General features: G+C 41.6%; 1 protein-coding gene across 11 annotated transcripts in view; it reads left to right on the forward strand.

The window, feature by feature from the left end:
- The window catches only part of Trpm3 (transient receptor potential cation channel subfamily M member 3), a 473,683-nt gene extending 452,648 nt beyond the window's left edge, over positions 1–21,035 (forward strand). For 8 of the 11 annotated variants that reach the window (XM_090329656.1, XM_090329657.1, XM_090329652.1 and 5 more), the window contains 4 exons: positions 8,623–8,773; positions 8,884–9,083; positions 13,333–13,465; positions 17,418–18,947. In XM_090329656.1, coding sequence (XP_090185782.1) covers positions 8,623–8,773; positions 8,884–9,083; positions 13,333–13,465; positions 17,418–18,873 — 1,940 coding nt within the window. In that variant the 3' untranslated portion in view covers positions 18,874–18,947. Of the gene's footprint in view, positions 1–8,622; positions 8,774–8,883; positions 9,084–13,332; positions 13,466–17,417; positions 18,948–19,402 lie in introns of those variants that run through there. The other 3 variants (XM_090329658.1, XM_090329653.1, XM_090329655.1) reach the window with 3 other exon arrangements.
- Positions 21,036–23,009: the final 1,974 nt, after the last annotated feature.

Here is a 23,009-nt window from a genome sequence, read left to right on the forward strand (position 1 = left end):
AAGTAGGATAAGTGTAGCCAAATACTCAGCTAAGCTCTTTATTCCATTGTTGGTGGTTCACAATAAGCTTTAAGGGTGTTGCTTCAAACAGGGCAGGAAAAGGCAGCCTTCTAGAAATACTCTTCATCTTTCTCCTAAGCTAATGGAATCAAACATGGGCCTCACCATTTAATGTCACTTCTTTTTGGGAAGCAAGAGGGTGTACACTTTATGTAAATACTTAGCATTTATTTCTTTGAATATTATAAGATAAAATAAAAAGGGCAAACTATTTTAATTTGGGGTACATTGGTACCTGATACAAATTAGTTGGGGGGATTGCCCATACACTCTTAACTTCACTGTATTCCATACATCTGTTACTTTATCTGAACAATTCAGGCTCCATTATTTGTGTCGGTGGAACAATACAAAATTAAGTGTCTACTGAACTTTGTCTATATTTTTCCATAACTGGGGGGTTCCTCTGGCCTTCTGTGGGCTGTTTTCTTTAGAAGAGATTTTTGTGGTCTTTCAGACAGTATGGACATCCAGACTCTTTTCTTATTATTCTCTGAGATATTGAGGAAACCAAAACTGAATGTCAATTCTTCCTCTGGAAAATGAGGATAATAATGTCTATCATGTTAAGATACTGCAGTGGTTACAGGTAATGTTTGGGGACTTGCATTGAAGCATGCAAGAAGCAGTGACTAGCATTGTCATCAGGTAGAGCAGAGTTCATACATGTTTCAGCAGCATTTTTATGTCATTGGCAGTAACATCTCTAGTGCTAAGTTCCAGTACACAAAGCAGGAACTCCGTGGTCTGGAGTACATTTTGGCATTATCTCTTGTTGGTCATGAGATTTGGGTAAGCATTTCATCCCTGGACATGTACTTCCTCAATTGTAAAAACAAAGATAATACATTTCTCACTGGGCGGATGGAAATTGGCTCAGCTCAATGGAAATATGAAGTGCCCAGTATGGAGGTTGGCTCATGCTACAGTTTCCATTGATGGTGGTTCCACCATCTTTCACATCCAAACATACTTGATACAAGAAGTAGGATTATCACTTTCTGAGGATACACCCGATTTCAAAGGTCCCTCTTTAAATAGGTAGTGGGCTTGGCCCAGGATAGGAGTGGAAAAGCCAAACAATCTCCTTTATCAGAAATATCAACATCTTGGGTAAGCCAATTGTCAGATTCTGACATTATTTGTTTTCCAATCAACTATGAGGTGATTCAGGTCAGCATCAATGAGGCCCTTTCACCTTGAGAGGGAGTCTGTAGAGAGACAGATGGACAGAATGATCCTAAACACACACACACACACACACACACACACACACACACACACACACACACACACACACACACATTCTTCTTTGAAAGAGGCTGTGAACAGCCCCTTATCTTGACTCAATTGTGGTTGCTTGGTTGGTCTGTACTTTCAGGAGGTTTTGTTGCTGTTTGTTTCTTTAAAGAAAATCATTGTAGTTGTTCTCATTGTTTTGATGGTGCTGGGGTTTGCACATGCACTTGCTAGGCAGACACTCTATCATCCAGGACATGTCCCTAGCCTTTTTGCTTTGTTTGTTAAGTAGAGCCTTGTATTTTTTTTTCCTCTAGGACCTGTCCCAGAGTTCAGTCCTCCTATCTATTCCTCCCAGTTGATATTACTGGTGTGAGCCACCATACCTACCTCATTATTCTTGTTTTTTTGTTTTTTGGTTGTTTTTTTTTTTTTTTGGTTAGTTGTGGAGCTTGAACTCTGGGTCTGGGCACTGTTCCTAAGCTTTTCAGCTCAAGGCTAGCACTCTACCACTTTGAGCCACAGCACTGCTGTTTGTTTCTAAGGAAGAATTCCAAGATTACATCTTGTTTCAAAGGGAAGCAATCCAAGAAGTAATTATCAATACCTTCCATTGATACAGAATGGGGTGTTGCAGCTGTGTTGTGGAAATTTTACACAACCACATTCTGACAGAGATTTTCTATGAACTTACACAAGCGTGTTGCTTTCACTTTGACAATGACAAACACATACACACACACACACACACACACACACACACACACACACACAAACGCGCACGCGCGCGCACAACTAGTTTTCCTTCTTTCAGTTTTGGCTGACTCAATAGTCATCTCATATTGGTAGATTTGCAGTGGTAAGATCTCAAAGTAAATAGGAAAATAGACACAGGAAAAGTACAGCAGAGACAACTTTCAGAACTGTCTGGCACTGCAAACTAGGTATGCAGTGTGTGATATTCTGCCTGCAACCATTCAGCAGCTATTTTTTAATCTCCTACACAACCACAGTGTTCTAGAATGTTCTAGTGCTCTGGTGCATGTGGTGTATGTGAACCACAGAGGTAAAACCCTGTTGTTCAGGAGTTCACGGACTGGTGACGATGCTGCTCACCCTTGTTTCAGGTTAGAGTATTGGGGAAGTTGTTTTGCTTTAATTTTTGTGTGTTTTATTTTGTTTGCAGTTCTGGGATTGAACTCAGGATCTTCTGTTACTAAGAAAGCCCTAACACAAAGACTTAGAAAACAATCATATGAAGTGAAGTAAGCCAGACTCATAGGAACATAGGCTCAATAGTTTCCCTCACTTATCATAATCAGTAGAAAGCTTGGGCTCTCCTAGCAGAGATTTACAATGGAACAAAACATAAATACATAAGGCCATAGAGTATGTCCCTAAATGGAAGGACCTCCAGGATATAGAAACAAAAGCCATATAATGAGTGATTGTTGTCCTTGACGTACTATGTTATCTCTCATCTCTTTTGCTGTCCCTTGGTTATCTCAAATTGTTACATTATTTTACCTTGTTGTCTGATATATTGTATATATGTTTATTTGATTATTTGAAATCAGAAGGGGGGAAAACAAGATGAGGGGTGGGTGTGGGGGAGGGAAATGGGGACCAAGACATGAGAAAGGGTATTGATGTTTGTGAAGTAATGCACCTTCTATCTGGTGAATATCATGTAACCCTTCTATTAATTACAATAAAAATATATGAAAAAAAGAAAGCCCTAACACACACACACACACACACACATACACACACACAATGTGTGTGCACAATGTGCACAGAAAACAGGGGGCTTTGTTCCATCATCCACATACTCTTAGCTCGATGGTGATCGCATAGCCTGTCAGTGTGTTCCAGAGCCCAATTGTCCACTTCCATCTATGAATGCACAATCAGCAGAGGTGGCCCAGCCAGCTTCCTCCCTGTGATGTGTCAGAGTGACCCACATAAATAGACCACAGGGAATTTGAGTATCCAATTGCTGGGTCCTTCAAATCCAGCTATAACTACATAGAGATCTCCTTCCTCCTGTGCCTCTATTCTCCCCTGAGATTCCTTGATAAATTGATGAGTATCCTCGCCCCCTGCTTTTTTTTTGCCAATCCTGGGGCTTGAACTCAGGGCCTGGACATTGTTCTTGGGCTTTTCTCAAGGTAGCACTCTACCACTTGAGCTACAGCACCACTTCCAGCTTTTTCTGTATACATGGTATTGAGGAATTGAACCCAGGGCTTTGTGCATGCTAGGCAAGCACTCTACTTCTAGGCCACGCTCTGGGTCTGTATGTTCCCCTTCAAAAGCAAGCTGTCTTCACTTTAGAGGAAGCTTGGATATATAGAGATACTTGTCCAGAGTTGAGGAACTCTCTGCTCTTGTATGTATCCTCCTGTATGTGTAATAGATCTAGTCTGTGTTCTGAGTTTCTGAATCCAAGACTCCAGCTAGATGCAAACTGAGCTTCAAGCAAGATGTGGCTATGCAGCTTGCAATCCCACTACTCCGAAATCTACAATAGAGGGTCTCAAGTTCAAGGCCTACCTGGCTACATAGTGAGACCTTAAGAAAGAAGAAGGCGAGCAAGAGGAAGAAGAGGAAGAAGAAGGAAGGGAAGGAGGGAGCAAGGGAGGCAAACAGGCAGGCAGGCAGGCAGGCTGCTTATTAGTGTAGAATTTTCAGGAAAAAAAAAAGAGAGCAACACACTCCTAAAACTCAAACACAGATTTAACTATAGTATCAGATCAGCTCCTGTGTCTCTTCAATCTTTCTATGCCATTCAGATCCTATATAAAGCTTCTTAGGAGTAGGGTACCCAAATAGGATTATCTGTCTGCAAACAGAAATGAAAGCGATAGAGACCCAATTCAGATTCAAGAAAGATATAATTGTACGGTCCAGGTACTTATTTGCAAGTATACATGCTTTGGGTGAGAAATCAGTTTCTCTTCTCTGCAATGGAGTCACTCATATAGACCTCTCTACTTGGTAACTTGATGTTGCATTGGAAAGGAGAGTTTCTGTCTTGTACTACTACCATAAAAGTCCCAGGGCTGCTAAAAATGATGGCTCACATCTGTAATCCTACTTACTCAACAGACTGAGATCTGAGGATAGCAGCTTGAAGCCAACTAAAGCAGGAAAGTCCATGAGACCCTAACTCTCCAAGGTGCTCAAATAGTAGCATACTAGCCCTGAGCTAAAGAACCTGAAATACATCTCCCAGACCCTGAGTTCAAGCCCCAAGTCTAGCACACATGCATGTACGTACATACACACACATACACACACACTCCACAAAATGTCCCAGGGCTGATACTCGTTGGTTCTGGGTCATATATCTATCCCTACATCAATCACTACAGTAGAGGAATAAGCAGAATGATTAATTGTCTTATCGTCACCCAAACTTCATGAGCTGAGAATGAAGTACACTGAGTGTATAAGGAGAAATTAGGGGCAGGTCTTACATAGGAAGGAGAAGTATGTACAGAGCAGGTGAAATCCACAAATACCTAATACAGAGGCTCTGCACTGAAAGACATCAGCCAAGAAGAGGATACCATGTCACTTCTTATGAAGTTAATAGTGACTATGCATTGACTTTTGCAGGAAGACAAAGAGAAAAAGCACTCAAGTGCCAAATCCCCCAAACAGGAAAGAACTATGCTGTTTCAGAGGCATGTGCCTGGGCAGTTCTTGGAAACTGGTTGGCACCATATGATTCTCCGTCCAGATAATTTATCCTTCATCCTGAAATCCGCCGCGTGTCAGGGCTGGGAGGCATCCAATTTATCTTCATCAGTGGTAATCATCTGTGAGTTTGAATCATGGCACCGCTGAATGCAGACAAGCATCTATAACTAGGACATCACTAGGAACCATTATAGGGTCTGTTCAACAGTTTAACTGCTGCATATGATATTCATGGTTTCTTTGCTGGCATTACCAAATGAGCACTGTCTCCTAATGAGTCATTATTATTATCATTATCACTGTCACAAGGACCATCTAATTTACTTAGACTGTACTTCTTGCTATCGGATCTACATAATATTCCTCAGCTGTCTCTACTACCAGACTGTTGTGTGGTAGTCACACACCAGAATATGCCATAATATAGTGCAGCATTTAGTTCCTTCTCTATATCCTCTGCTCCTTAATGGGAATCTCCTTCTCGATTCTCCATTTGCCTGATGCCTATTATATGGTGCCCAACAAATGTTTTTGTTTTTTTTTTTTTTTAGAATAAGTATCAGGATTGATGACTGCAGAACAAAGAAGTAGAATGTAGACACTCATCCTGAAGAGACTGAAGTCCCTTAGTTACAACAATAAGCTCATGTTGATTGAGTGGTCTAGACCAGATAGGGGGGAGCCTTGGGCCTGTAATCATCTGGACATTCCCTTCAGGGATGTACCATTAGTGCATCTCCACTTCTACAGATGAGGAAGAGGAGGTTTATGGAGTAAGTTGGCATCCAGTCACATGAGAATGGTAGACTTAGAGTTTTAACCCAAGTCTTGATTATAAATTCAGGTTGTAGCCACTAACTGATTGCTCCTTATTTAAGGTAAAATCGAAGCTGGAGTGACAATTAGCAGGACATCTCCAGGACCAATCTCATGGACTGCAAATGAAAAGTTACATGAAGACATTAGGCTAGTCTAAGTTTTAACTAGCCAAGGAAGCCAATAGAGAAGAGTACTAGATATGTCCACAACATTATTAAAAACTGGAAAGTAGAAAGGGTCTTTATGGATTTTATGAAACATGGGGTCGGAAAGAGCAAGATAGGCGAGTTCTGCCTCCCTCACATTTGCGTCACATTCTCTCATGATGGATTCAAGAAGTGGAGCCCAGGAATGCATTTGTAAACACGGTGTGAGCATTGTGAAGGATCCCAGACAGCTGCTGCTTCAGCTAGGCTTCTTCACTTCCCCACAGAGATCTGAACAGGGACCAGAGGAAAAAGATGAACAGGGTAACAATCATCTCATCAGATTATCGAGTCCAGAGGAAAGGGGTACAGTCAATATTTACTGAACACAAGCTTTACTGGGCTGTGGGCAAGTGCACAACAGAGATCTTCAGATATGGTCAAGCATAACAAGCCTGTTTGCTAAGCCAAGGATAGGGTTTCTGTAAAGACCTAAGGAAAGATTCAACCATTTCCCAGAACTCAGAGAAGTTCATCCATGGACTGTGGAGTATGAGAAATATCTGTTACTGCTCAACAACCAAATATTGAATGGATTCTTTTATTCATTCATTAATCGTGTATGGGTGTGTATGGATATGCTCTATGAGTGTGTGTCCTGTCAGAAAAATGGGAAACCCTAGGAGAAATTCCCTCTGAGAATCTCTTGTATGATAGATTCCTAGATTAAAGTGTGTCGATCATACTGCAATGTGAGCAGATGTGCAGGACTCATGAGGAAATGACCAGCTCTACCTTGGCTGGAAGAGGTGGGAAGTGAGTTAAGGTGAGCTTTCTTCAGAAGCAAGTTGGGTGCTAAGAAATGAAAAGGAATTAACCAAGTAAAGCGCAGAAGTAGGACTAAGGTGTCCAGAGGCCTTTGGGAAGGGGAAACCATAGAAATACTTGGCTCACAATCAGTTATTAAGAGGGAATGTGACATTTCTGAGAATTCAAGAAACTTGGTCCAAGCTGCAACCAGAAGGAGAGATGAGAAGTGGCAAAAAGAATGGCCATAGGCCAGCCACCCTCAGAGTCTGGACTTGGTCCTAGTGAGTGCAGCCACTATCACTAGATTTTCCTTCCAAGGGAAGAAATGACAAGAACCTCTTATAGGGTCTTCTTGGATAATCAGTACCCCAACTGCCTATAACAGAAGACTCCAGCTCCTTGTAAACACCTCATTCCCATATCAGATCTTCTTGAATCTGGAACCAAAGAAATCAATTTGGCCATTTTGTGCTGGCCAGCAAAACCAGATCTTTTTGCCTTGATGTGATTAAAATCCTTGTACACTGAGAAGCTTCGTTGGGATTTTCAGAAGATGAAACTGCGTACCTTTTCCTATTCAATGGGCTCAACTTGGGAATTAGCTGGGAAATTTTTAAAGAAAACAACAGTGCCTAAGGCCTTTCAGGGATTCTGCTTCAACTGTTAGAGGCACAGCTGTGTAGCCTTTTTTAAAGCTTCTAAGGGACCCCTATGCAACTAGGATGGAGGAGAAACCCTACAGAGGGAATAGCCCAGCAACCAGAACGCTATAGATCTCTTTTGCCAGGATTCTGGATTCCTTTGCAAACCCAGCATCCTGTAGCCACTACAGAGCCCTCTCCGTACTCCTGTCACTGCCCTTCAGCCTATGTCTTTTTCACAAGTAGAACCAAATGGTTCTATTCTAAGGCCAACTCATAAGACAGCTGAAGATCAAGGGTCATCACACCTATTCTAGCACCCGATGGCATTATCCCACTCATGAACCACCGAGATACCCCTACCACTTGCAGAGGGTATGGTCCTGCATTTATCTGAAACTCCACACAGGCCTCATTAGAACATTACTCACACTTACCCAGTCCCACATCACCTTCCTCCTCACCTCTACACCCCGACCCCCACCCCCAATTTTCCCATTTAATCATTGCCTGTGCCCTGAAAAAGCACTTTTTTTGCAGTTGAAAAGGAGGCTGGAAACAAATGAGGTAGCTGTGAGTTCTATAGGTCCTGGACCCATTACCGGTCTTTTCCTTTCCTTCCTAATGAAATCTGGTCTATCAGGAGAAAGTATACTGAATGACTAGCTTTCTACTTCCCAAGGCAGTGCCCTTCCTGTTGCTTCCGTAGTCAGACAGCAAATCATTAGCTCCAAACCCTTCAGTGGCTTCTTGTAGCAATTAGCATGTGCCTTGGTGTTAATTCCTGATCAATAGCCTGCCATGCCTGTGCTGCTGCGAGCTGTCATAGCACATTTTGAAGGTAACTCGCTGCATTGTGGAGCTCACAACAGCTCTCATCAGGTGTCCCAGGGACACCAAATGCCCCTCACCATTTTTAAGGGGACAAAGCAAATAGCTGCAGCCACCACTTCCAGCAAGATGACAGGTTGGGGACACAAGTTGAACTGCCTCCCCTCTGGAGTGGGGGCTCTCTGTATTATTCACCACGCTCTCATTTGTTACTTTGGCATTTTGGAATGTTTTGCTTTTTTTTTTTTTCCGAATTGGAGATGGCTGCATTTTTCTTCCATCTCAAACCCTCATTCAAACCAGTCTTGTTGTTGTTGTTAGTCAAGGAGCCACAGTTTCTCACTCCTTGCCTGTATTGCTTCCTCCAGCTCCCTGTGGACAGAATGAGACCCGAGAAGATGGCAAGATCATCCAGCTGCCACCCTGCAAGACAGGAGCATGGATTGTGCCGGCCATCATGGCCTGCTACCTCTTGGTGGCTAATATCCTACTGGTCAACCTTCTTATCGCTGTCTTTAAGTGAGCTACCCTTCCTCCAGGAATGCCGATGGTTGGGGGAGCCAGGTGGAGGGAGCCCATGCTTGAACAGTAGTGAATGTACTCACTGAACTCTCTCTGATTTATTCCAGCAACACATTTTTTGAGGTGAAGTCAATATCCAACCAAGTATGGAAGTTCCAACGGTATCAGCTCATCATGACATTCCATGAGAGACCGGTTCTGCCCCCACCTCTGATCATCTTCAGTCACATGACCATGATCTTCCAGCACCTGTGCTGTCGATGGAGGAAACACGAGAGTGACCCAGATGAAAGGGACTATGGCCTGAGTAAGCGTCAAGTGACAGCTTACCCCCACCCCACACTACAGTCAGAAATCTCTACTGTTTTCTATAGGCATTCTTGTGGAATCACCAGTCCACCTCTACCCTTCTGCCTCCTGCAGACTTCACACAGCTCTCAAAACTTAGCAGGACATGGGGCACGGGACAGGGGCTGGAATAAAGACAGTAGAAACTGAAACGAGCATTCTGAGCCTCACATCCTTCCTAGTGACAAAGAGCAGTCACCAACCAGGCCCCAGTGGCTCACAACCTGTAATCCTAGCTAATCAGGAGGCTGAGATCTAAAGATAGAAGTTCAAAGCTAGCCTGAGTAGGAAAGTACATGAGACTCTTCAATTAACCACAAAAAAATAACAATTTAGAAAGAAATGGAGCTAGGGCTCACATGGGTAGAGTACTAGCATGAAGCACAAAAGCTAAAGGACAGTGCCTAGGCCTTGAGTTCAAGTCCCAGCTGGGCATCAGTGGCTCCTGCCTGTAATAATAGCTACTCTGGAGGCTGAGATTTAAGGATCATAGTTCAAAGCCAGCCCTGGAATGAAAGTCCATGAGACTCATATTCAGTTAACCACCAGAAAACCAGAAGTGTTGCTGTGGCTCAAGTGCTAGCCTTGAACTGAAGAGCTCAAGGGCAGTGCCCAGGCCCAGAGTTCAAGCCCCACAACCAAACAAAAGGAAAAAAAATCACCTGAGGGGTTGTTTTACACTTTTCCAGGTCTTAAGCATCTTTCAAGAATCCCATCACAAAAATCCATGTCATCTTTAGGCACTGTGGCATGAGTCGAGTTTCAGTGATTGCCTGATTGTCCTTGACCATTGTGATCATTTCTTTCAACTCTTAAAACATTTTTCCTAAGCCTCAGGGGTTGTCCCTTTATGTGCTCATAAATAAACCAGTCTTGCTTTACTATTATTCAAAGGAGAAAAAGGAAGACTTTCTCCCCACCCACCTTCTAGCTCAATAATTCTAAGAGGAAGTTTCATAGCCATTGGGGTGGAACAGTCCCCTCACTGTGTAAGACTGTTCCACACATGGCAGGAGATTTGCCATAGCCACCTCCACACACTAAGTACCAGTTGCTGGTGCAGATTCCTAAACACCCCTCAGGCACCAACACTCATTAGGAACCACTGGGGATCCAGCCCCATACTGACGAGCTACTGTGGTTACCCAAATGTATCCAGTTGCCTCCTACATTAAGCCTATGAACAAGGGCCTGGATTTGTAAACCCAGGAATCTACTTCCCCATGTGGGTTACCAGTACAATATATCTAAGGTTTAAAACCAAAGCCCCTTAATCAACTGCTTTTCTAAGGCTGACGCTTCCCAAAATCTCCCTGAATGTCAATGCCAATTCCTCTCTAAACATTAACATCAAAGAGTTGGAAAGCACTCGAAATCCCCCAATTTCAGATGGTAATCTGAAATACAAAATCAGACAAATGGAAAGCTAGAGGGGGACAGAGGTAGGGGGTGGGAGTACAGAGTGGAAAGGGGGAAGAGACAAGGCGGGGGTGGGGGGGTTCTATGAGCTAAGCCCTGAGTTCTCAGCCAGCATAGGAAGAATCCAGGCTATCCAAATGGAGCAGAAAGAGAATGCTGCAATGAATGACGCCACACTGAATGTTAACTCAGAGGGCCAAAATCATTTTCAATAAAGCCTGAGTCATTTGTGGTAGCAGAAGCTTCCGTGTCCGGACAGTTTAGGAAGAAGGAAAGTTCAGAGAGACCTGGTTTCATTTCAAGGCCTACGTCACAGACTGGAATGGGACATAGTTCACTTCTTACTATTACCCACAATGGCATTAAAAGTATTTCCAGGTCTCTGGACACATGAAGAGGAGGAGCCAATTGTCAGATTTCCCAGAGAAAAATAAAAAGGTTTTCAGAGCTGTTATTGGGAACTGGGGAAGCACAAAGACGGCCTTCCATTGTTGTTTATAAATCAGAGGACAGGGAACTTGTTGCCATCTGTGACTTGTGTATGAAGGAGTACTTCAGAGAAAAGAATGATCAGTTCAATGTGTCCTACTAATTAAAGGATCCCAGGACACTGCCAAGTTCTGGCAGAGCCTTAGTAAACAAGTACTCTGAAGTGTAAGATTAAAATGACATTGTAAAATCTGACACATTAATGAATCTTTTAGACTAATATATAAATTTGTAATGTCAGTACTAGAGCTTGAACTCAGTGTCTTGCTGGTGCTCTACCATTTGAGTTACAGCTCCACTTCTGGCATTTGGTGATTGAGATGAGAATCTCGTGGAGGGGCCAGGAGCATGGTAGAATGCCTGCCTAGTATGCATGAAGTCCTGAGTTCAATTCCTTGGTACTACATATACAGAAAAGGCCAAAAGTGGTGCTGTGGTTTAAGTGGTAGAGGTCTAGCCTTGAGAAAGCCCAAGGACACTGCCCAGGCCCTGCGTTCAAGCCCCAGGACTGGCCAAAAAATAAAAAGTTTAGTGGACTTTTCTACCCCAGTCTGACTTTAAACCACCAGAGTCAGATTTCAGCCTCCTCTAAGTAGCTAGGATTATAAACATATGCCATTGAAATTCACTAAAATATTTTTTAAATTATATGTAGCCAAAGAAAGAAATAAAATGGGACATTTTCTAAAGGTGCCATCAGAGCAGAGTTTTAATATACTCTTTTGGATCTCAACTAAATCAAGGGCAGAAAAGAAGTCTGTTCTCTTTGGTCATTTTTTGTTGTTGTTTTGTTTTTGGAGGGGGGCGGGGATGTGTCTATGCATTCTCTCCCTTTCTCCTTTGTCTTCTCTCTCTTCTCTCTCCTCTCTTTCTCCTTTATCCTTTCTCCCTTCCCTCTCCCCTCTCTCTTTTTCTTCCTCTACCCTCCTCTCCCCGAAGCCACAGGCTTTATGTAATTTCCTGACTCAATCTCAGGTATGATCTCCTGATAATGATTGTTCTCACTTCAAGAACCTACCATATTTGAAAAGAGTGGTTTGACTTCTGGCAACTTCTGGCATTTTCTTTACTCTCGACTTTCACAGTTGTATATATACCATATTCCCCAAACTAGTGAGAGCAATCTCAGGAAATAAAAGAGGTAGCAAGGAGCTAAAATTTCAGAACTCCAGACATTTGAAACAATTCCTACACCATCTCAAGGGCACAGGATAGAATTTACTCACCCATAGTTTTTCCAAAGCAACTCTCCTAATTTAATCCTAATTTATAAGCCATTTAAAAGGCTCATATTTCTACTGGGATCCTTGTGCCACTGTATCCATTGTGAATAAATTTACTTTCTATTAACAGAAAACCAGAATAACAGTCACAAAGAAATCAGGCTTCCTTTTCCTTATGTAACAAAAAGTGAGGAGATGGTAAATAGGCCAGAACTCAACAATAGGCTGTTGAAGTCAGAGATTCAGATTTCTAATTTTAGATTCTGCTATTCCTATTGTCCTATCTTCTTTTATGGTCACAAAATAATCATTGTATTTCCAAGTATCACATTTATGTTCAAGATAAGGACAAGATCCAACTTATAGAATTAAAACCTCTTTGTATATCTATTTAGTAATAATTTTTTTTAAAAAAATGGGAAATAGAAGGGAAGATAAACTGGGTATGGCTGGACTATGCCTGTAAACCCAGCATTCGGGAGCCTAAGGCAGGCAGATTGACCAGATCAAAGGCCAGCCTGGGCTAAGAGAGTAAAAGAAAAGAAAGTTTAAAAAAGAAAGAAAGAACACGAGAGAGAGAAGCAACGACAATCTATTTTATCAGAAAGACAAGCATGTTATCTTCTTCTGTTTCTTGTCCCAAAGTGGGTCTCATGGTTGCTGGTAGTTTCAAGGCAAACTAGATACATGATGTGTTTGGCTTTGCTGCCTCCATAATACAAAAGAATTGTCAATCAACAAGGTCTGTGTGTCATACCTGTCAGCCTATTTGAGCCTTTAAGGCATGTTCTTTCTCTAAGTTTTTTTGATTCATTTTTGTTTTTTGTTTTTAATCTTGGTCTCATCCCTTGTGTGATTCTAGCCAGCTTCCATGATATACCTGTACTGAGCTGAACTTGAAAGAAAGGAAATTGTAAGATTCGTGGCCTCTTTGGATCTTAGATCTAGTTTGAGACTTAGTCAAGAATCCAGTACCCTTTACTGAGCTTCGATTTCTGTTACAAATATCAACAGGCCTACAGAACAGTTGCTATCACTTTCAGCCTCACAGTTCACCTTTTTTCCCCCCTCTCACAGAACTCTTCATAACCGATGATGAACTCAAAAAAGTGCATGATTTTGAAGAACAGTGTATAGAGGAATATTTCAGAGAAAAGGATGATCGCTTTAACTCATCCAACGATGAGAGGATAAGAGTGACATCAGAAAGGTTTGTTCCATGGGCACATACCTCTCACAGATGCTGTTTTCCACATCCTACTTTACCAGTTACAGTCCCCCCCCCCAAATGAACCCTTAAGCTCATTTTTTATTTTTCAACAGATCATGGACCTTCTAAGAGAACAGAGCTATTGCTCAGCATACCTAAAAATCAAAAATTTCTCTCGACAGTGCTCTCCTACATGGTACAGGGCTGACTTAGACTTGAACATGGATCTGACCCACTCACAAAGCAAGAGACCCAGCCTGTCTCTAGGTTCTCCAATAGGTTTTTGCTTCATTCTGAACACTGAGCATCTTCTCCAGCGAATACAATCATCCTAGAGCCTTGTATATCTGGCTATTCGGTATCTTCTAAACTGCAACAAGAGTTTTAGACATCAAGAATAATAACTGATTGTTTGGAATTTTTCCCCCAGAATTATTTTGTTTTTCCCTCTTCATGAACAAAGTAAAAACAAAGAAATACAAGCACATTTTCTACCCAGTGGATATACTGACCAAATAGTTCTTAAAGCCAGTAGAGCTATAAGAAAGATCTCCAAATTTTAAAGAGAGAAAGAAATCTGTTAACTATAATAAACTGTGATAAATCCAAATGCTCTTACATTTACTTTTCTTATTTTTCTGTAGACTCATAAAAACTTTATTCCAGGCCACTGCATTTGAAGCCCATTTGTGGACTACTGTTTGAAAGAATACTCAAGAGTCACAAAGCATTGGTATAGCTTTACATTTTAACTATTTGCAACATAAATATGCCAGAGGCAATTTTAAAATAGTGTAGAAAAATATGAAAGCTTGATTACTACAGCCAATATGACTCAGGCTTTTAAGAATGGAAACTGTCATCTCTAGCTTTCATGAGATATCATTTTGTTTGCTTATCTACTTCAGATAAATCTCTACAAATGCCTCAGGAATCACATGCATGATAGTATGTATTTTGTTGTCCCTGGCTTTTTACTTCTTTAAAGAATGAAGCCCAGGTAAGTAGTTATATTCCCATATGCCCCCATAGGTACCAAGCCAATATTTAAAAAGCTGACAGCCATGCACAGATTTTACATACATCTGTTACCACAAAATAGAGCATTTTTTAATGATATGATGTAGAATAATTTTTTGGCAAACAAAAGAAGGAGCTACAAATCAGAAAATGTCTCTCATTCTGGGCTTATTAATAGACATATAGCTATGTGGTTCCCAGTAAATTTTACCACATAGACCCATTACCATTACTCAGACACATTTTCCAAAACATAGGTCTTACAGGCCTTTGAAGTGCTCTTTGAATTGGGGAGGAATGAAAGGTAGGAAGGAGTGTTAAGCTGCCAGGAAGGCTTTGCCTGTGGGGAACTACAGTGAAGAGGAGCAGACACCATGTCACCAGTGCCTTCTGGAGAAAACCAAGAAGGAACTGTAGCACCCATACTAGAGACTCACTTCATTGTCTGCAAACCCTTCAAGCCTACTTTGTTTCTGAGGCAGTATTCTAGTCTGGGTGTTTTCAAAACCCCATCCTCAAAGAGTGATTTAGGTGATAAAGCATGAATCCCTGCAGCCTGTGACAGCAAATAGACACCTCTCCCTTCTCTATATCCTGGAAGTTATCCTCACCCTCTGGAATGACGGGGCCTGGAGAATCTGCATAACCTTATAACCTAACCCAAAAACCTAAGCCCAGGCCTCATGCTACTTTGGTAGCCTCTGCCTATTTGTTTTGGGGAGTTTTACTTTGGTTATTGTTGGGGTTTGAACATTTGTATCCCCCCAAATAATCTTTTATTACTGACATTGCAACCATTAAAACAAATACCATGGGGCACACCAACTGAAAGACGAAGGATCCATACAGCCCATCTCACACATCCTTCCTGAATGGTGTACCAAGCGACCTAATTTGTCCTGTGTGCATTCTTGAGAGGGAAAAAGAGGAAAGGAAGAAAGGTACAAAGGGAAAGAAAAAGGGGCATGTGTCAGTATATATATATATATAACACAAAAAATCTCTATATAGATCCACAGATTGAATTTAACCATATACAATTCATATAAAATATAGAATATTGCATCACTCCCTTTATGTTAGCCCTAAATCCAAGGTTTGACATCAGGAACACTAAAAGCTGCTCCCCACTCACCAGCATTTGTCATATCCATCTTTCTAGGACCCTGTTATGATTACGTCCTGAGTTATTCTGAAGTGAGTCACTCCAAGTGTGGAGAGCTGAGAGAAGAAAGCTAAATAAAGTGTTCTTCCCACTGAATGTCTTATTTTACATAATGCTTTTTTTTTTAATCCCCAGAGTCACGATAGGTTTCTATCTCCTTGGGCATTCTCATTGATCCATTTTATCTCCTGAGTCATTTGATCACAATCATGACCCAAAACAACACGTGGTGGTTCCTCAGGCCTATGTGAATCTAGAACGAATGGCCATCTACAGTGAACTTTTCAAGAAAATGTTTGAAAGATTAAGGGAAGCAGTCCCTTACTGAAGAAACATCAGGTTGCCTCTAGAACTATTATTCTTTCTAGTTCCTACAATTAAATCCTTACAAGTTATGTCCTTAACCTGAATGTTAGACAGTTAGGTGATAGTTAAATATACCCAGCATTCTGGAAGAAGATGGAAAACACTAATCATTATTGGTTTAGGCGAGACTTGCATTTCCCTCCACCTCTAAGCAATAGGAGAGTTAAGTGTTACACCAGATGAGCTCCTCGGGCTGGTAATTAGATTGCCCGCCTGTAAGCCCAGCACCCAGGAAGGTGAAGCAGGAGGACTGTAAGATCAAGGTTAGCCTAGGCTATATAGAGCAAGTTAGAAGTCAATCTGAGCATAAAAAAATAAATTTAATTTTTAAAATTAATTAATTAAACTTAATTAACTAATTAAAATTAATTTTAAAATTTGTTCAAAGTACACTGTGCACATGTATGGAAATATCACAGTGAAACCTCTGATTGCACATGTATTATAATTCAAAAATAAAATTTAAAAAATGAAAACAAACTCTAAACACAACAAAAAAAGAATAGATTTCAGGAAGTTTCTCTCCTCTTTCCATTCCCTTGAACCATGCTACTTTACTCTTAGAACTCCTATCAGGCCACTCCTGGTGATCCCTGAAGACCTTTCTCCTGTTGAACTCCTCAAACCACACCCCATCTTCCATCAGCTGTTGCTTTTTAACTGTTAGCTTTCCCTATGGTGCTGGATCCTAGGCTGAGAGCATATGGGATGTGGAGAAAGAGGCTATAGAAAGGAGATACTGCCCAGTTCTTGGACATGATCACACACACACGCATACACACACACACACACACACACACACACACATACATTCATATTAAAGAAACATCTTTATCTCTGTAAAATATTAAGCTTGTCTACTCTGTATCCCAGAAAGAACTGAAAAAAAGAACACAACTGTTCTATCCTCTTTTGTTGTTGTAGTTTTACTCTTCTTCTAGCACTGAAAAGCTGATAAGACTCAGTGTCATATGGTGGTCATACGGTGGTATGTTACCACCAGAAAGATTAAAAACCACTGAATGCAGTCTGATATGGTGTCATACACCTATAATTATTGCTACTCTGTCCGAGTGGAGAAAATCACTTGAATTGAGGAGTTCAAGACCAGCCTGGGCCATGCAACTATACCCCTTTCTCAAAATAAAAACTAAACCACTAGGTTCATTCATCTCAGAGGTCCTTTCTTGTACACACACACACGATTTGGATTCCATAGTTCCATCCCCTGCCACTACCCATGCCTATCAGTTTCCCTTTGATCCAAAAGAGATAGGATGGCTGTTGCACACAGTGTGTCTGAACATACCTTTAATGGCCTCTATCCCACGGGGAAGTTATTCTCTAGCCACCACCCTGGCAGAAAGGCCAACTTGAGTGACTCAGTTTATCCTCACACAGGGTGGAGAACATGTCCATGAGGCTGGAGGAAGTCAATGAGCGAGAACATTCCATGAAGGCTTCTCTCCAGACGGTGGACATCCGACTGGCACAGCTTGAGGACCTCATCGGGCGTATGGCCACAGCCCTGGAACGACTGACAGGTCTGGAGAGGGCAGAGTCCAACAAAATCCGCTCAAGGACCTCCTCAGACTGCACGGATGCAGCCTACATCGTCCGCCAGAGCAGCTTCAACAGCCAGGAGGGGAACACCTTCAAGCTCCAAGAAAGTATAGACCCTGCAGGTGAGGACACCATATCCCCAACTTCTCCAACCTTAATGCCCCGTATGCGAAGCCATTCTTTCTATTCAGTCAATATGAAAGACAAAGGTGGTCTAGACAAGTTGGAAAGTCTCTTTAAAGAAAGGTCCATGAGCCTGCACCGGGCCACTAGTTCCCATTCAGTAGCAAAAGAATCTAAAACTCCTACAGCCCCTGCAAACACCTTGGCCATTGTTCCAGATTCCAGAAGACCATCGTCGTGCATAGACATCTACGTGTCTGCCATGGATGAGCTCCACTGTGATGCTGACCCTCTGGACAGTTCCATGAACATCCTTGGGCTAGGTGAGCCAAGCTTTTCAATTCCAGCACCTTCCACAGCCCCTTCAAGCAGTGCCTATGCAACCCTCGCACCCACAGACAGACCACCCAGCCGGAGCATCGATTTCGAAGACATCACTTCCATGGACACTAGATCTTTTTCTTCAGACTATACCCACCTCCCAGAGTGCCAGAACCCCTGGGACTCAGACCCCCCCACCTATCACACCATTGAGCGCTCCAAGAGTAGCCGCTACTTAGCCACCACGCCCTTTCTGCTAGAAGAGGTCCCCATCGTGAAGTCTCAGAGCTTTATGTTTTCTCCCTCGAGGAGTTATTATGCCAACTTTGGGGTGCCCATGAAAACAGCAGAATACACAAGTATTACAGACTGTATCGACACCCGCTGTGTCAGTGCCCCTCAAGCGATCGCTGACAGAGCCACCTTCCCCGGAGGAGGTCTGGGAGACAAAGTGGAGGACTTAAGTTGTTGTCATCCCGAAAGAGAAGCAGAACTGAGTCACCCTTGCTCGGATAGTGAGGAGAATGAGGCTCGAGGCCGGAGGGCTGCTATTGCCACCTCCTCCCAGGAAGGTGACATTTCAGACAGAACCCTGTCCAACAACATCACAGTTCCCAAGATAGAGCGAGCCAACAGCTACTCAGCAGAGGAGCCAAGCGCATCATATGCACACACCAGGAAGAGCTTCTCCATCAGTGACAAGCTCGACAGGCAACGGAACACAGCAAGCCTACGAAATCCCTTCCAGAGGAGTAAGTCCTCCAAGCCCGAGAGCCGAGGGGACAGCCTGTCAATGAGGAGACTGTCCAGAGCATCGGCTTTCCACAGCTTCGAAAACAAGCACAACTAAATCTCATTGTGCATTGCAGGAGGCTCTAGAATCTAGCCCTAAAACTCTTCCCCAGATTTTACCCAACCCCCTTCACCACCTTCCTTGAATCATTCTACTTCATTCTTAGCTGAACAAAAGAAGCAATGCATGTGAACGCTGTTAATGCAAAGGTGACTTCTGGGCCTCAGATCAAGAAAGCATTTGATCTGACCCAGTGCCAAACACAAAGGGGAGTTAAAGCATGTTCACACTTGTTGGGTAGGGAGGGAAGGATAGGGGAGTAAAAAGGGTAGAGATGAATGTATCTTGCCAGTTACTGCAGAAAGCCATGAGCTCTGGGGAACCCAAGGGGGGTGGGGGTTCAAGTACTCACCCTGCCAGGAGGCATCTTACGATGTTTTTTTTTTTTTGCTCATTATCAAGAGTTGAGAATGCAGGGCTAAATTTACAAAATAAAATAAAAATAAGCAGCATACAAAATGAGATATTCTAAACTTCAATTCTGTTTTCTTTTTCGCATTGGCTCCATCACTGGTGACTGATGAAGAGCATCCTTTTTATTCAGTATAATCCGGCAGCAAGCAGTTCTACCTAACGTCCCACATGCTTCTCAGGCCAACACTTCTGTAATTGGTCATTATAAAGAAAAAAACAAGGTAACAGTCATAGTTCACCTGTCTCTTCTCTATTCACTTCTGGTGCCACAACTGTTTTATCTTTTTTTTTTTGTGAAGAAAATAAGGGAACAGAAATGCCTTTTTTTTTCGGTCTTGCAATCAAAATTAATGAAACATTGATGTGGAAAAACAAGTCACATGATCTATTCTATACAAGGGGCGTTCCAGTAGAGTCAAGCAAGCTCAGGATGAATGTAATTAAATAATTTTATATTTTTAAATTTATTTTGTATCGCACCTGTCTACAGTGAATTCACTCATGAATATATAATAGTGAACCTGAAATTATAAGTGGGTAAAACTAACTTAAAACTGCCATATGAGATATTGTCATATTCTCGCCATTCATTATGTGTGATGCTGCCCTCTGACCTTCACCAGTCGCATGATGCCACCATGTCCTCAACATCCTCAATAAGTAACTGCCAATTGCTCATCACATGTCATTTTGTATATGACACATGGTTATGTGTGGATATTTTCATACCTAGAATTGTGCCATCTGAGCTGAGCGCAGCATAAATTTAAATTGGATTTTTTCAAGGGCTGGTATCTTTTCTATGGAAATGTTCCAAAGTACTTTTTAAAGGAAGTTTCAAAACCATAAATAACCTTAGAATTGACTTGGAGTTTGATATCAACCCAAAGCCATCCGTTGCAGGTATACCGTGAATACTTTTTCTTGTGTACAGAGCTATAAAAAGAAGATACAATAGATCAAAATAGAAAGCAAATAAAGCATATAAAGAGTTCTATACTATATGCTGCTTTCAGACATATATGTGCATTTACACAGAGACACATGTTTATACATAGTATATAAACAGACATAGAGAGCTTTCTTAAGAGGCTTGGACTTTTCTACCACTTGGAGGTATTTTTAATAGCCACTAAAAAGTTGATTATACTATTTGTTAGACCAACTATTGCAATTATGATTTTTTTAATATGTCACCTTAACTTTTCCATCTACCAAATGAGTTGTTTAAATGATTCCACTACCTGCCTTCTGTCTGGCCCTCTTTTTGTCTAAAGATACTCATATGTCATGACATCCATGGTATGCTGGTTCTTCCTACACAAAGCTATTACCCACTTACAATCTCCATAGACATGCGATTCTAAACCGGTTGGTATTATAGATTTGAAGTAGGATACAGAAATCTTAGCCAGGTGCTGGTGGTTCATTCCTGTAATCCTAGCAACTCAGGAGGATAAGATCTGAGGATTGCAGTTAGAAGCCAGCCCAGGCAGAAAAGTCCAAGAGATTCTTATCTGCAATGAACTACTCAGAAAGAAGTCACAAGTGGCACTGTGACTCAAGTGGCAGAGTGATAGTCTTGAGCACAAAGACATTTAGGGACAGTGCCCAGGCCCTGAGTTCAAACCCCAGGAACGAAAGAAAGAAGGAAAGAAAAAGAGAGAGGGGGCAGAGAGAGAGAGAGAGAGAGAGAGAGAGAGAGAGAGAGAGAGAGAGAGAGAGAGAGAGAGAGAGAGAAGAGAGAGAGAGAGAGAGAGAGAGAGAGAGAGAGAGAGAGAACAGAGTTTCCATTTAACAAAAGAAAGAAAGAAAGGAAGGAAGGAAGGAAGGAAGGAAGAAAGAAAAAAGAAAAGAAAGAAGGGAGGAAGGAAGGAAGGAGAGAAGGAAGGAAGGTAGAAAGAAAGAAAGAAAGAAAGAAAGAAAGAAAGAAAGAAAGAAAGAAAGAAAGAAAAGAAAGAAAGGAAAGAAGGAAGGAAGGAAGGAAGGAAGGAAGGAAGGAAGGAAGGAAGGAAGGAAGGAACCTTGACCACCAAATCTTTGGATTATTATTTTTGGATCATTGAAATTTTTTAAAGAATAAAAGACTTCTTTAAAAAAAGTATTCCATGTTTCCCATCTAAGATACTACCTAGTTCTTTAGTTATAGTTATAGACACCAAGTAATTTCTCATTTTGTGAAATCAATAATATGGATTGAAAACCCTCTGGCTTTTAAATTTTCTTTCAAAGAACAAGCTTTTCAATATAGGAAGAATGACAAGATCACCTATGTAAAGATTCCTTCTTTGCTCTTTGGTATTTAGGTGAGTTAGTAACACCCAACCTCCTCATTTACAGTTGCTCAAGAGATATTTCCACTTTACTGACCTTCTACATTAAGATTCTCCTCTCAGTAAACATGTGATCAATATGAAAATAAATCATCTTTAAATTTCCCTGAGTCATGAGTCCATGTGAGGATCTGATGAAAATTCTGAGCCCTCCACAAAAAGAATATATATATACATATATATATATATGACACACATACATGAGACATTCCAATATAACCTTAAAGGGTTCATGATCTTCTCATTCCATATTGATTGATAATAAGGGAATTGTCTTTGATCATATGGTTGTCAGAGGCACTTTACATTTTCAGACCATTTGTCTGTGATTCTCAGGAAAGCCAAGTCTCAGCACCATTTTTGAACCGAGGTCAGGCTATTTTTATTCTTTAGACTAGATATGATTAGTTTAATGCCCTCCTGTCCTAAAATCTGGATGATTTATAAGTGGTGAGGACATTCAAAGCTGAGGCTTCCTAAGAGAGTCGATAGAGGAACCCAGAGAGAGGTTAAAAACAATTATTCTTTTGCTATAGAGCAGGACATCAAGCAGCTCTAGGACCTTGTGGTGGAACAGATCGGAAATGAGGGAAAAGAATGACGTGTTGATTGTTTCTGATTGTTATGATTTCCAAAGAGAAAAGAACCCAACCTGGGAAACTGATCTTGTGGCTACCTGGTTCAGTGACTGCGCATGAAAATCAAATGACAACACCTTTGATGAAGTGTGTGAAATATATAAGCCAAATCCAAATGACTTTAGACACAAACTGTGTAACTCCCACAAGCCATCTCTTCCCTGTGCACATACGTGTGTGTTAGTATTCAATCCCATCTCCCCCCATTTCTGGGTTCTCTGAACACCACCGTGGCATTGATGCTGTGGCCTTGTACAGTCAGCTTGTGCATAGCTCATGTATTTCACAATGTCCCTGATCAAGGGGATGTTAATTACCTGTCCGTGAATTAAGCAGTTCACGAGCAGCAAGTTATCAAGGACCATACATAAAGTCATGAAGCTCTCAAGAAGTAACAGCTCCAGTTTAATCATCTGTTTTGGAGGTGCCAATTTTTATATACTAATATATGTAATGATTTGTTCTAAATTGCTTGTTCCTTTTAGACAAAGGAAAAAAGAAAATTAAGGATGTTTTATGAGAATGACAATAGCAGTTTCCTGATTAACCCATATACTTTATAGTTAGAGATACCCCACCCCGCTCCTTGATGGCTTTGAATAGAGAGCTGTAACGCTAGAGTACGATTGTCATGGGCAATTTGTGTATTTCTGCAAGCCAAACTGTGTATCAATTGCACTTTATGGACTGGATTTTTTAATCTAAGCTTACAGGATCAGGCTATTGTTCAGCACTTTGAAAGCCCTCC

Source organism: Megascapheus bottae, chromosome 3 (genome assembly GCF_031878675.1).
Source record: "Megascapheus bottae isolate mThoBot1 chromosome 3, mThoBot2.hap1, whole genome shotgun sequence".
NCBI classification, from domain to species: Eukaryota; Metazoa; Chordata; class Mammalia; order Rodentia; family Geomyidae; genus Megascapheus; species Megascapheus bottae.